At 38.2% G+C, this 14,076-nt stretch overlaps 1 protein-coding gene across 3 annotated transcripts in view; it reads right to left on the bottom strand.

Annotated features, from left to right (window-relative positions):
• Positions 1–511: 511 nt before the first annotated feature.
• The window catches only part of Slco1b3 (solute carrier organic anion transporter family member 1B3), a 54,783-nt gene continuing 41,218 nt past the window's right edge, over positions 512–14,076 (bottom strand). For 2 of the 3 annotated variants that reach the window (XM_032905481.1, XM_032905480.1), the window contains 3 exons: positions 10,897–10,961; positions 7,674–7,791; positions 512–1,061 (listed from right to left, as the gene is read on the bottom strand). In XM_032905481.1, coding sequence (XP_032761372.1) covers positions 845–1,061; positions 7,674–7,791; positions 10,897–10,961 — 400 coding nt within the window. In that variant the 3' untranslated portion in view covers positions 512–844. The remainder of the gene's footprint in view (positions 1,062–7,673; positions 7,792–10,896; positions 10,962–14,076) is intronic. The other variant, XM_032905482.1, reaches the window with a different exon arrangement.

Here is a 14,076-nt window from a genome sequence, read left to right on the forward strand (position 1 = left end):
GGAGATTGTAGATAGATAGATAGATAGATAGATAGATAGATAGATAGATAGATAGATAGACAGATACATAGATAGATGGATAGATAGATGATAGATAGATAGATAGATAGATAGATAGATAGATAGATAGATAGATAGATATAGGGAGATAGAGAGATAGGGAGATAGAGAGATAGATAGGGAGATGGAGATGGAGAAGGAGGTGAAGCTAGGGGTAGAGATAGAGATAGACAGAGATATCTCACATCCTAAACTTCTCTGTTTTATTCTCAATATTCCGTACAGTATGTACAAAGAAGATGGATATGTCATTAAACACAATTTAAAATTAATAATTAAAAATATATGACTTAGGGTTGGGGATTTAGCTCAGTGGTAGAGCGCTTGCCTAGCAAGCGCAAGGCCCTGGGTTCGGTCACCAGCTCCAAAAATATATATATATATATATATATATATATGACTTACCAGGGATACCAGAATATGCCACATCATGAAGTCACCTATCACAGAGGCTTCAGGCATGAATAGTACGATTCAAATTTTGATTTTTAAAGACAACAATTTTTCACAGTCCCTTTCCCCTTTGTCCATCCTTGCCCCATTCTCTATTTTATTGAGTTATAAATGCTTAAGTGAATACCTGTTTATATATCTCCAAATCCTTAGCTACAAATGCACAGCTATACCCTAACAAGGGTTCTCTTATTTCTTTTGATTTGCAATTTGTTTAATTATAAATGCATAGGGTTATAAATTCTCCATTACATATAAAGTATGAAAAATTTCAGTGAAAGAACCCCGGGGGTATTTGAAAACACAGCAACAGATGTATCTTTCTCTTCCCTTAAAGAGGTGTTTCATTGCTTTGTTCATCATAAGGTACACAATAGTATCCATTTTTATTTACAGAATCTGGGTTTCCTTCATCTGTGAACTGTCTTCCATTTTCCAATGTCTTGTTATCATTTCTTTTATATTTTCTCTTTATGAAATAAATTAATACAACATATAAAAAAATTGGTGGAGTTTTTAAAGCTAAGTTCAAACCCAAGTAGAAGAATCTAGAAAAAATGAGAGATAAATATTATTTTATATTTTGTGGTACAGCTTATAAAATGTATCTCTGGTATGAAGACCTAAAAGCCAAAAAAAAAAGTGAATTTATATTTAAAATATCGAACACTATGCATTGCACAATAAAGTGTTTAAGATTATTTTTAAAGAACTGACAAGACACAAAGATTAAATTCTGGCTGACTCTAGCTTTCTGACGGAAGAAAGGAATGTTCAGATCTTTTCCCCAAGCCATCCCATTACATGCAATAAAAGGAGAAAGCATGAAGAAATACATTAGGGGTTCACAGTCCCTATACCCAGGTACATTGATACTGAGACTCAAACATATTACTATAGAGAGTCATCATGTGACTTATAACAAGGTCATTAATTGTAGTTGTCACTTTTCTTAATATTTACATCTTACTTTCAGGGGAAAAAGCAAAACAGACATCACATGGAAAAGAAATAAAAACAATAATCATGGTTTGAAGACAATGGACAGTCTTCCAACTCCGTTTTGGATATGTCAGGGTATTAGGATTATCAGGATCTGGATATGACACTAACAATACTCTACTGTCCACCATAATACTAACCCCACCAAGGCACCACCACCACCAGTGCAACTACACGGCCAGGGCACCTTGTATTGTTCACTTACATTTTACTCTTTGGGGGGGGCTCAATAGATCTAGAAAACTTCCTCATGATTGTATCGTTAGCCCCAGTTTCTTGCACTTTTTTTTTTTTTTGCCTTTGGATGTTGCTTAAAATAATTTTTGTTATAGAGAGTTTAAAAGTCCTCTAATATTTTCTGTTACAATTTTGAGGACTTTGGTCACAATCCAAACATATTTGTACTTCCCAAATAGTTTTCTAAAAATCTACTTTGAAGCCAGGCCATGGTGGTGCATGCCTTTAATCCTAGCACTTGCAAGGTGGCAGAGGCAGGTGGATTTCTGTGAATTCAAGGTCAGCCTGGTCTACAGAAAGAGTTCTGGGCAGCCAAGGCTACACAGAGAAAGTCTGTCTCAAAAAACACCAAATGATAATCTATTTTGAGTAATATATGTTTTAAATTAATCAATATTTAAATTTACAGTGAATTGGCTTTTAAAGAACATCATTTCCATATGTTGTTTCAAATTACCATTCATTTGTCTTCTCTCGCCATAAACAGAACACAAACTCTCCTCCTTTTACTATTTTATGACCAGACCCTCATTTGGCCATCATGTCCTGCTTCAGAAAACAGGGACAATAATGTTTTGGGTATGGGCAGAGTTTTGGTAGATGAAACTATTCTTGAGCAAAAAGTCTATCTCTTCTGCTATTAGTTGTATGCCTTTGGATAAATTATTATCCGTGAGTCTTTGTGTTTTTTTATTTAATGTAAAAATGTACACTTAAATTTACTATTGTTTCTACTTGTGTTAAAATGAGATTTCCTGATACAATTCCGAATATAAAGTAAGAATTCACTAATGCAAACCTTAATCATAAATTATTTTATTGAAAATAATCTATATGAGGCTAAAGAGATTGTTGAGAGATTACGAACACTGACTATTCCTGCAAAGAACATGGGTTCTGACCCCATCACTCATATAGTGACTCATAACCATCTATAAATCCAGTTCTAAAGAATCCAATTTGAATTTCCTGCACCCAAATCCCATGGGGAAAAGAGCAGACCATCCAGAAGTGCAGACATCCTGAGGTCGCAGGACAGACTGCCACCTCTACAGACCTTGGCCCACATCCCTGGTCCAAGGGGAAACTGCACAGTGCCTCTGAACACAGGGATATAGGAACAGATAGCCACTGGTACCTGCAGTTCTGGTCTGTGCCCAGGATGGAACTGAACCAGCCAAACAGATCTCTGCACCCAAATACTGTGGGGGAGAGAGCTCGACCCTCAGAAGTGTGGATATTCCTGAGAAGTCAGAGAAGAATAACCTCTGCCCACAGTCCACACCCAAGAGAGAATCACATAATGCCAACTGTGCCCACAGGGTGCAAGGACCTACACAAGCAACCAAGGACAGAAACCTTTGATTCCTGCCAATGCCTAGAGCTGGAAAGACAGTCTCCAGGAGTGTGGACACACCTGAAATCAGAGCACCTGTTCTCAGGAAAGGCTGAAAACAAATCAGGAAAAATAGTGCTACAGAAGTGCTAACACAGAGGCCTACGCAGGATCAAGTCACTCTCAGAAACAGAAAGACAAGCAAACACCAGAGACAACCCAAAGGCTAGAGTCACCTACATTCATAAAAGAAACCTTACTAAAGCTCAAAGCACACATTGCACCTCACAAGATAATAGTAGGAGATTTCAACACCCCACTCTCATCACTGGACAGATCATGGAAAAAGAAATTAAACAGAGACATAGAAAAACTGACGGAAGTTATGAACCAACTGGATTTAACAGATATTTATAGAACATTCCATCCTAAAACAAAAGGTTATACCTTCTTCTCAGCACTTCATGGAATCTTCTCCAAAATTGACAATATAATCGGTCACAAAGCAGGCCTCAACAGATAAGGGAAGATAGAAATAATCCCATTCATCTTATCAGATCGTCACATACTAAGACTGGTCTTCAATAACAATAATAATGAGAGAAAGCCCACATATACATGGAATTTGAACAATGCTCTACTCAATGACAACTTGGTCAAGGAAGAAATAAAGAAAGAAATTAAAGACTTCTTAGAATTTAATGAAAATGAAGATACAACATTCCCAAACTTATGAGACACAATGAAAGCAGTACTAAGAGGAAAACTCATAGCTCTGAGTGCCTGCAAATAGAAAGAGGAGAAAGCATATATCAGCAGCTTAACAGCACACCTAAAAGCTCTAGAACAAAAAGAAATAAATAAACCCAAGAGTAGTAGAAGGAAACTCAGAGCTGAAATCAACCAAGTAGAAACGAAAAGGACTATACAAGGAATCAACAAAACCAGGAGCTGGTTCTTTGAGAACACCAACAAGATAGATAAACCCTTAGCCAGACTAACCAGAAGGTACAGATAGTATATCCAAATTAACAAAATCAGAAATGAAAAGAGGGACATAACAACAGAATCTGAAGAAATTAAAAAAATCAGATCCTACTACAAAAGCCTATATTTAACAAAACTCGAAAATCTGAAGGAAATAGACAATTTTCCAAAAAGGTACCAGGAACCAAAGTTAAATCAGGAATAAATAAACCATCTAAACAACCCCATAACTCCTAAAGAACTAGAAACAATCATTAAAATTCTCCCAATCAGAAAGAGTCCAGGTCTAGATGGGTTCAGTGCAGAATTCTATGAGACCTTCATAGAAGACCTCACACCAATACTGTCCAAACTATTCTACAAAATAGAAACATATGGAGCACTACCAAATTCCTTCTATAAAGCCACAATTACTCTTATACTGAAACCACACAAAGACCCAACAAAGAGAGAGAACTTCAGACCAATTTCCTTTATGAATATTGATGTAAAAATACTCAATAAAATTCTTGCAAACCGAATTCAAGAACACATCAAAACAATCATCCATCATGATCAAGTAGGATTCATCCCAGGCATGCAGGGATGGTTTAATATACAGAAAACTATCAACGTAATCCACTATATAAACAAACTGAAAGATAAAAACCACATGATCATTTCATTAGATGCTGAGAAAGCATTTGACAAAATTCAACACCCCTTCATGATAAAAGTCCTGGAAAGATTAGGAATTCAAGGCCCATACATAAACATAGTAAAAGTCATATATGACAAACCAGTAGCTAACATCAAACTAAATGGAGAGAAACTTGAAGCAATCCCACTAAAATCAGGGACTAGACAAGGTTTCCCACTCTCTCCCTACTTATTCCATATAGTACTCAAAGTCCTAGCCAGAGCAACCAGACAGTGAAAGGAGGTCAAAGAGATACAAATTGGAAGGGAAGAAATCAAAATATCACTATTTGCAGATGATATGATAGTATACTTAAGTGACCCCAAAAGTTCCACCAGAGAACTATTTAACCTGATAAACAACTTCAGCAAAGTGGCTGGGTATAAAATTAACTCAAACAAATCAGTAGCCTTCTTCTACTCAAAGGATAAACAGGCTGAGAAAGAAATTAAGGAAATGACACCCTTCACAATAGTCCCAAATAATATAAAATATCTTGGTGTGATCTTAACCAAGCAAGTGAAAAATCTGTATGACAAGAACTTCAAGTCTCTGAAGAAAGAAATTGAGGAAGATCTCAGAAGATGGAAAGATCTTCCATGCTCATGGATTGGCAGGATTAATACAATAAAAATGGCCATTTTGCCAAAAGCAATCTACAGATTCAACGCAATCCCCATCAAAATTTCTACTCAGTTCTTCATAGAGATAGAAAGAGCAATTTGCAAATTCATTTGGAATAACAAAAAACCCAGGATAGCGAAAACTATACACAGCAATAAAAGAACTTCTAGGGGAATCACCATCCCTGACTTCAAGCAGTATTACAGAGCAATAGTCATAAAAAACTGTATGGTATTGATACAGAGACTGGCAGATAGATCAGTGGAACAGAATTGAAGACCCCGAAATGAGCCCACACACCTATGGTCACTTAATCTTTGACAAAGGAGCTAAAACCATCCTATGGAAGAAAGATAGCATTTTCAACAAATGGTGCTGGTTCAACTGGAGGTCAGCATGTAGAAGAATGCAAATCGAACCATTCTTATCACCGGGTACAAAGCTTAAGTCCAAGTGGATCAAGAACCTCCACATCAAACCAGATACACTCAAACTAATAGAAGAAAAAGTGGGGAAGAGTCTTGAACACATGGGAATTGGGGAAAATTTACTGAACAAAACACCAATGGCTCATGCTCTAAGATCAAGAATCAAAAAATGGGATCTCATAAAACTGCAAAACTTTTGTAAAGCAAAAGACACTGTCATTAGGACAAAATGGCAACCAACAGGTTGGGAAATATCTTAAGATCTTTACCAATCCTACATCTGATAGAGTGCTAATATCAAAAAAAAAAAAAAGAATACAAGAAGTTAGACTCCAGGGAGCCAAATAACTCTATTAAAAATGGGGAACAGAGCTAAAAAAATTTCTCAGCTGAGGATTATCGAATGGCCAAAAGGCACCTAAAGAAATGTTATCATCCTTAGTCATCAGGGAAATGCAAATCAAAGCAACCCTGAGATTCCACCTCACCCCAGTTAGAATGGCTAAGATCAAAAACTCAGAGACAGCAGATACTGGTGAGGATGTGGTGAAAGAGGAACATTCCTCCATTGTTGGTGGGATTGCAAACTGGTACAACCACTCTGGGAATCAGTCTGAAGGTTCCTCAGAAAATTGGATATTCCACTACCTGAGGACACAGCTATACCTCTTCTGGGCATATACACAAAAGATGCTCCAACATACAACAAAGACACATGCTCCACTGTGTTCATAACAGCCTTATTTATAATAGCCAGAAGCTGGAAAAGAACCCAGATGCCCTTCAACAGAGGAATGGATAGAGAAAATGTGGTACATCTACACAATGGAGTACTACTCAGCTATCAAGAACAATGACTTCATGAAATTCATAGGCAAATGGAATGAACTAGAAAATATCATCCTGAGTGAGGTTACTCAATCAGAGAAAAACACACTTGGTATACACTCATTGATAAGTGAATATTAGCCAAAAAGCTCGAATTACCCAAGATGCAATCCATAGACTACATGAAGCTCAAGAAGAAGAGTGACCAATATGCGGATGCTCCCACTCCTTATTATAAGGGGGAAAATATCCATAGGAGGGGACATGGAAGCAAAATTTAGAGCAGCGACTCAAGGAATGGTCATTCAGAGCCTGACCCACATGTGGCCCATATATGTACAGCCACCAAAACTAGATAAGATTGATAAATTTAGAAAATGCATGCTGAAAAGGACCGGATATAGATCACTCCTGAGAGACTCATCCAGAGCATGTCTAATACAGAGGTCAATGCTAGCAGTAAACCACCGAACTGAGAATAGGACCCCCTTGGGGGAATTAGAGGAAGTATTGAAAGAGTTGAAGGAGCTTGCAACCGCATAAGAACAACAATGCCAACCAACCAGAGCTTCCAGGGACTAAACCACTACCAAAAGACTATACATGGACTGACCCAGGGCTCCAACTGCATATGTAGCAGAGAATAGCCTTGTTGGGGCACCAATGGAAAGGAAAGCCCTTGGTCTTGCCAAGGTTGGACCCCCAGTGCAGAGGAATATGGGGGGCAATAAGGGGGATGTATAGGGGGAATACCCATTTGGGGGAGGGGGAGGGGAGGGGATGGGGGCTTACGGGCAGGAAACTGTGAAGGGGAATAACCTTTGAAATGTAAGTAAAGAAATATATCTAATAAAAAATTTAAAAAAATAATCTAACTCCATGTGACCTCTATGGGTGCAACACATATGTGGGGCACACACATACATGTAGATAAATGCTCTCATATAAATTTAAAAATTATAAAAGAAATGATACAATTTAACACTTAATATAGTCAAAAGATAAAATCAATTAATGAAGTACATTTATGACAACTCACCCAAATAATCTGGAGTTATATAGCCTACATGCACCACGTTTTCCACAGCTGGTGACAGACCACTTAATACACGTTCTGTCAATGAATGCCCCATAATAGATTGGAGCTAGAATCCCTCCTAAAACATGAGAGGAAAAATCTATCAACCCAAGACAAGCATTTAAAATAAACTTAGGTGTTATATCATATTGATACACAGTGAAGAATGACAATCTGGGAACTTTCTGGGATAATGTCTTTATTTCTGCTTGAATGTATGCAAGAATTAATGTCAATAGATTTTTTTCACAGATTATACCATCTTTGGATGTGTAACATCATATACATCTTTTGCCTATCTCTATCCCTAACACATAATGAATAAGGAATTCTACATGCCTGTAAGGTATGTTCTTACAAATACAAATTAATTAACACCTATTTAATGACATGTCCAAATGTCAGGTGTTTCTTTTTTAATTCACCAGAATGTCCTGGAATAATTGGACTAGACTTGTAGGTTTGTGACAAGTGAATAAAAGGACTTATGCCAAACCCATAAAGGCGGAAGCTCGTTCAAGACATTGAAGTAAACTGAAAACGGGGGCTGGAGAGAAGAATCAATGGTTTAGCGTGCTTGCTGCTCTTGAAAGCAACAGTGTGGGCTCCAGCATCTTTATCAAGAAGTTCACTGCCTGCACTTTCAGTTCCAGTCCCAGTTCTTCCTTCTGGGAGGTACTGTAGGCAGGTGGTATATAAAAAAAAAAAAAAAATCATGCGTCCACGCTAATTCATAAATAAAAGTTATTATCAAAAAATACAGTTAAAGTGCTCAAAGGTAGAAAAAAAGGCTATCTAAAAATAGAACTCTTACACTAGGACTCTCCCCAGACAAGCTGTGATCTTCTTCCCAGACAAGCCTCATCTCCACCATGGAATGGTGGCTTCTTGGTTCAGAGTAGCTCCTCCTTTTGGCGTCATCTGACTCTACGACCCACCATTTTCCTTCCACTGATTTTGCATTTGTTTAAATATCTTTCCGAGTGTTCTGAGCAGTTCAACTTCAGGGCCCTTGCTGGTAAATTTTGTTTTTGTGTTCCGGTTGCACAGCCTCAGCCATGGGCCTAACCTTCAGTCATGGGACTTTTGTATGCAAAAGTACAATTCAGGGCTTCCCGAGAGCTCATGTGTGGTGCAGAGAAGAAAGTGCTTCTGTTTCAATCAGCTCTGAAATTGACCTGGCTCTTAAACTGACCACAGACTGGAGGAGTGTGCTAGTAAAGGTGTCATTCAGGAGCAATTTCGTTCAAATTCTTATCTATTTTCGATGAGTAAAACTCAGCTGCCATTACATAGGAAGGTGATTTTTACAATGTTACTGGTTTCATTTTAAAGAACTTCGTGTCTCCTTTTCTACAGATACATTTTAACTAATTTTTATGTGTGTATCTGTCCATGGTTGTGAGTGCAGTGCCACAGGGACAGAAGAGGGTATCAATCCCCTGGAATTCAAGTCCAGGCAGTTGCAAGCCGTTTGAGGTGATGATGAGAACTGAACCTTGAACACGATAAGAGCAATACATGCTGTGAGCCACCGGGCTACCCTTACAGCCTCTTATCCCAGCTGTCTGAGAGCGAGGAGTTGGCAATGGACTGATCGTGGAGGCCAATGTAGCCAAAGAAAAACTGGTCTGAGGAGATGAGTTAGAATACTCATGTGTCAAAAAGTCGGGGCCATCACTCGAGAAATGAAAAGTACATATCAATATATATTTTCCATGTGCTGTTACTTGCGTGTCAAAGCAAATCAAATGTTTTAGGTAAGGAACTCAGCCTTGCTTGGTCTCTACTAGGATTTACTGTTTACAGTTACTTATTTTCCAAGTGACTTCCTCAGTTCAGTGTACTGAAAGATGCTTCGTAGGGTTCAGTCGTATTGTGTGGAAGACAGTTGCTTTGGATTACAAGTATGGTGGTTAGTGTTATGTTTTCCCTGTTGAAGCATTTAGGGTTGATGAGGCTATGGTTCCTAACTATGAGGGCAAATTCCCTTTGCTTTGTCTTATGATGCTAGAGGAATTACTTTTATTCTTTGAGTTCCTCCTTTGCCATTCATGTGTGTTCTAGGTACACGGCACATTGGTTTTGGAGGCAGATAAATATGTGGAATTTCATTTGGGTTTTGGAGACAGGGAATGTATAGATCCTTCCTCCTGGAGAAACACAGTGAACTCCAGAGAGGCTTCCCTTCTCCCCCTCCTCCTCTTCTCCTCTGCTTCCTCCTTCTCACCTCTTCTCTCATATTCATAACTCTTCTTTTTCCTTTTGAGCATCCAAGGTTGTGTCTCCTACACACATCATGAACAAAGTTTCCCCACTGTTGTCAGCAAAGGCTATGTTTCTTAGCTTGCGAAGATTCCCTAGGATAGACACCCCCCTAATTCCTTTGCTGATCTTTACAATCTTTTCATTAGTGTTTGCCTCTGCTTAGCTCTATGCCCTACCCCTAGGTAAGTAATTTTTACTTTTTTCTGTTTATTTACATATTAGCATTTAATGTATATAGGTCTTATTAAAGGTTAAGTGAGCAGTTGTGAAAGAAGAAACCGATGTTTAGGAGTGAATGGTTACAAGGGAGAGAGATGCTTCCCTGGATCTCTATCAATACATCCTAATCTTAGGAACCTAATCTTGACATAAAAGTCACAACTTCTTGAGTTTTGCTTTAATTAAAATGTTTTCTTCATCCAAGGTGACACATTTTAGAGCATGAGTTCTTCCCTTTCACATGCTTAGTTGCTGATAAAGGCTCTGGGCTCTCCAGTACCAGACAGTAGGAAGCCAGCCTGTCAGCCTTGGGTTTTGTTCTGTGAAGTCTCCAATTGGCCCAATTCCTAACTCAACACACAAGACACATTACCTAGAAGCACAATGCGTGGAGATGGCCCTTTGCTCTGTCTGACTAAAAGAAGCATGTGTCATTGCAATGAAAAGGAACAGCCAAAATCTGTGATATAATATTGTACAGACAGGACAATTCCTAAGTCTAGCCACAACTTTGCAGTTAACTATCAAATTATCTTTCATGTCTCTCTGGTTTCTTGTATATCCTACTGCTTTCGTTTACTACAAATAGAAGTGATTTTTAAACCTTTATACTTTCCTTGGGCTCAAAACATATTTATGCTCTGCTTTTAAGCTTAACATGAATATTTGTTTCCTAAATTTGATGTGTGTACCATACCTAGTGCTCGAATAATCAGTGAATGGAAACCCATTGCAAGTGATTTCAATTCAGGTTGGACGCTCCTGCAATAAGATAAAAGCAAAAATAATAACATTTAAATGTATTCAAAATGGTAATTTGAGTTTAAACTTAAAGTGTTTGCTGATGTTACTTGTCTTTATGGTTGGGTGAAAACTCCCATGGGAATGGCCCATATATTATAAAGGTATCATTCACAGCTTATGAAGAGACAAGTCACTGAGGGACAAGGATTCGCCATGTTATAATTTCAAGAGAGTACAGAAAGTTGAAACTCTTTAGCCAAGACTGACCCTGGACTCCTAGCAACCCTCCTACTTCAGCTTCCTAAAGTGCTGAGCTTACAGGTGTGAAATACCAAGCCTGGTTACACTTTCTGTTTTATTCAGTAAATATGCTGTGAGAATATCTGTGGTCAACTTTATGATGCCTACAAAGACATTGGTTTCGTGTGGCCCATTCAGCCATAGACCAAGAAAAGACCAGATGCTTTTACCTGGGTATAGGTCTCAACACACACCCTGCTTCCTTACTGTGGTGAAGTAAGAGAAGTCTACTAACTTTGTACATAAAGTTATACTGTAACCAGAAGAGTCAAGAAATGTATGCATTCTGGACTTCCATGTATGTAACTGTTAAAAGTAGAGAACATGTTATCACCTTGCTTAGAAACATACTCATTCAAGGCTGGGGAAGTGGCATGACACTAAGAGTCCTCACTGTTCCTCTGAAGGACCAGCTTTGAGTTCCCAGCACCCACAGTAGACAGCACGCAACCTCTAGTAACTCTAGCTGCAGGGGATGAAACACACTTCTGGCCTCTCCAGGTACCTGTATTCACACAGGTATACTCATACATACAAACATACAAACACAGAAACAAAACATAAATTAAATCTTCAAAAAAAGAAACACATTCTTATATCTAAAAAGTACTATAAAACATATATATGGAATGTATTTATGGAATAATTATGGAATTATTTTGATCTTTTTGCATTTAAAAATCCCACCCATATTGATGAGAATGAAATTATGTGGAAAACTGGGTGGGTGGAATATTACTTCTGCTTAAATACTTTTACTGAAATACTAAACTGATGCTATACTTTAAATTGCCTTAAACTACTTGATGTGTAATTGTTCACAGGGCTAAGTAGGTATGTCATTCAGTCAGGTGGAAGGGACCACTTCACCTCTCCTGACAAGAGGTAACCTCGTGTTTTATGAGTAACCAATATGTATTAGCTCTTTGAACTTCAGTTTTCTTGAAATGTGACTGATCCTTAGTCCTTGCAGGAAAGATACCACTTACTGAGGACTTTAAACGATGTTTTAGAATGCTGGTTGCTCCCTCTTAACTTTAGGGATTATGGAGGCCGAGACAGGAAGATCACTTGAACGGTATAGTGTATGACCAGCCTGGGCAACATAGTGAAATCCTCTCTCAAAAATTAATGAATAAATAAATAAATAAATAAACTTTTTCAAGGGAGCTTATACAATTAAACAGGGATTTCAAACATCATGATTAATTATTAGGATACATTAAATGCAGGATGGTTGTTGAAGGGTGGTGTCAGCCCAGCAAGGGGCACACTGTACTCAGGGGCCAGAAAGGTATGCTGGTAATTCGGGAGATGGATCCTTTGGGTTTTCATCATGTTTTGTTTATTTTTGTAAGTAAGATGAAGAAAGTCGGCAGGAAGTAGAACTTGGCTTGGTCATTGAAATCTTTCTTAAACAGATTTATCAAGGGGGATTCGGAAAAGGAAGAGATGGTATTTTTATACCATCTCTTGTACCTCAGTGATGCTGTTGTTTACAGGGTAGATTTGGGTTAAGTACTGGACACACAACAGGTAATGTGGTTTTGTAATCTATGTTACAAAGCTTAGCTTACATGGGAATGGGGAGGGCTTGCTGACAGGACTAATGTTTGCTTCAAAGTGGGCTGGATACCTCCAACAACTTTTAGGAAGGAAAACTGTGGCAGAATACTGTGCACAGACAGCCACACACATGTGTAGACATAGGCAGCCCATTCATGGGCATGGACACTCACCCCTATTCATCCCTCTATTCTAGCTGCGTGCTCGCTCACCAGCGTGCTTACTTGTGGGAACACTGGTGCACTCATTAGAGTATAGTGCACTTATCGGTAAGTGTAATTCCTACCTTGCCTCTCGTGTGGAGCATCTCAGTCCAGTGTGCATGCCTCAGAATGATGAGAAAGATCCCCAAGAAGCTACATGTGTTTTCTAACTTATTTAATTTCTTAGCAACATCTGCTTGATATAATAAATCAAATCTAAACTCATCCTCCATTATCTTCTTTCTTGATAATAGGTCCTACATTGTTTTAAGGGATGATTTTTTAAGTGACCCCTGAGAAACCCAATAGGATAGGTAGCTCAGGCATGTGATGCCAGACTGACTGTGACACATAAAGCTCTCCTCATTTCTTGGCTGATTCACATCACTGGAATTTAAGTTTTAATAAGTTCTGAAACACCCTTTTCTTGGGCACTTGTATTTAACACTTTTGTTTATTTTGAGGAGATCTTGCACATCTTAGTGAATCTTTCATAAATGAGAAATGTCCTCCTTATAAATAGGCAATATTTCATATTTAATGGGACAAACTGATCGTGGGAAACACCTTAATGTAATATGTGGTCAGAATAGAATTTAAACAAGTGTAGATGCTATTTAAATGTTTATCCTCATTTAAATGACAATTAAAACCTTTTCTCCTTTCTCTTGGCCTCTGGGGACTTTTAATCAACACAGAGTTCAAAACTATAAAGAGATATTAACCCAGGTTATTATGCTCACATAAATACACTTTTGAAGATCAGCATACAAGTGTCACACGTTTTTAGTTTAAATGCAACTATGAATAAGTTAGTCAAATGGAGCTTCTAGGACCTGCTCCCTTCCCTGGACACCCACGCCACTTGCTCCACAGCACTCCCAGCTAATCAGCTACATCTTCTTTCCAAACACTTTAGCTTTTTCAGTGTCATGGTTTAAAGCATGAATCCAGTTCTCTCCTAAAACGCTCATCTAGCCACGTTTTTAGATCATGGGATTGAACGACGCCTTTTTTTGAGATGTGCCCTTGAACCAATCACCTATCCTGCCTTAAACTAGGTT

This window comes from Rattus rattus, chromosome 6, assembly GCF_011064425.1.
Source record: "Rattus rattus isolate New Zealand chromosome 6, Rrattus_CSIRO_v1, whole genome shotgun sequence".
In the NCBI taxonomy this organism is placed as follows: Eukaryota; Metazoa; Chordata; class Mammalia; order Rodentia; family Muridae; genus Rattus; species Rattus rattus.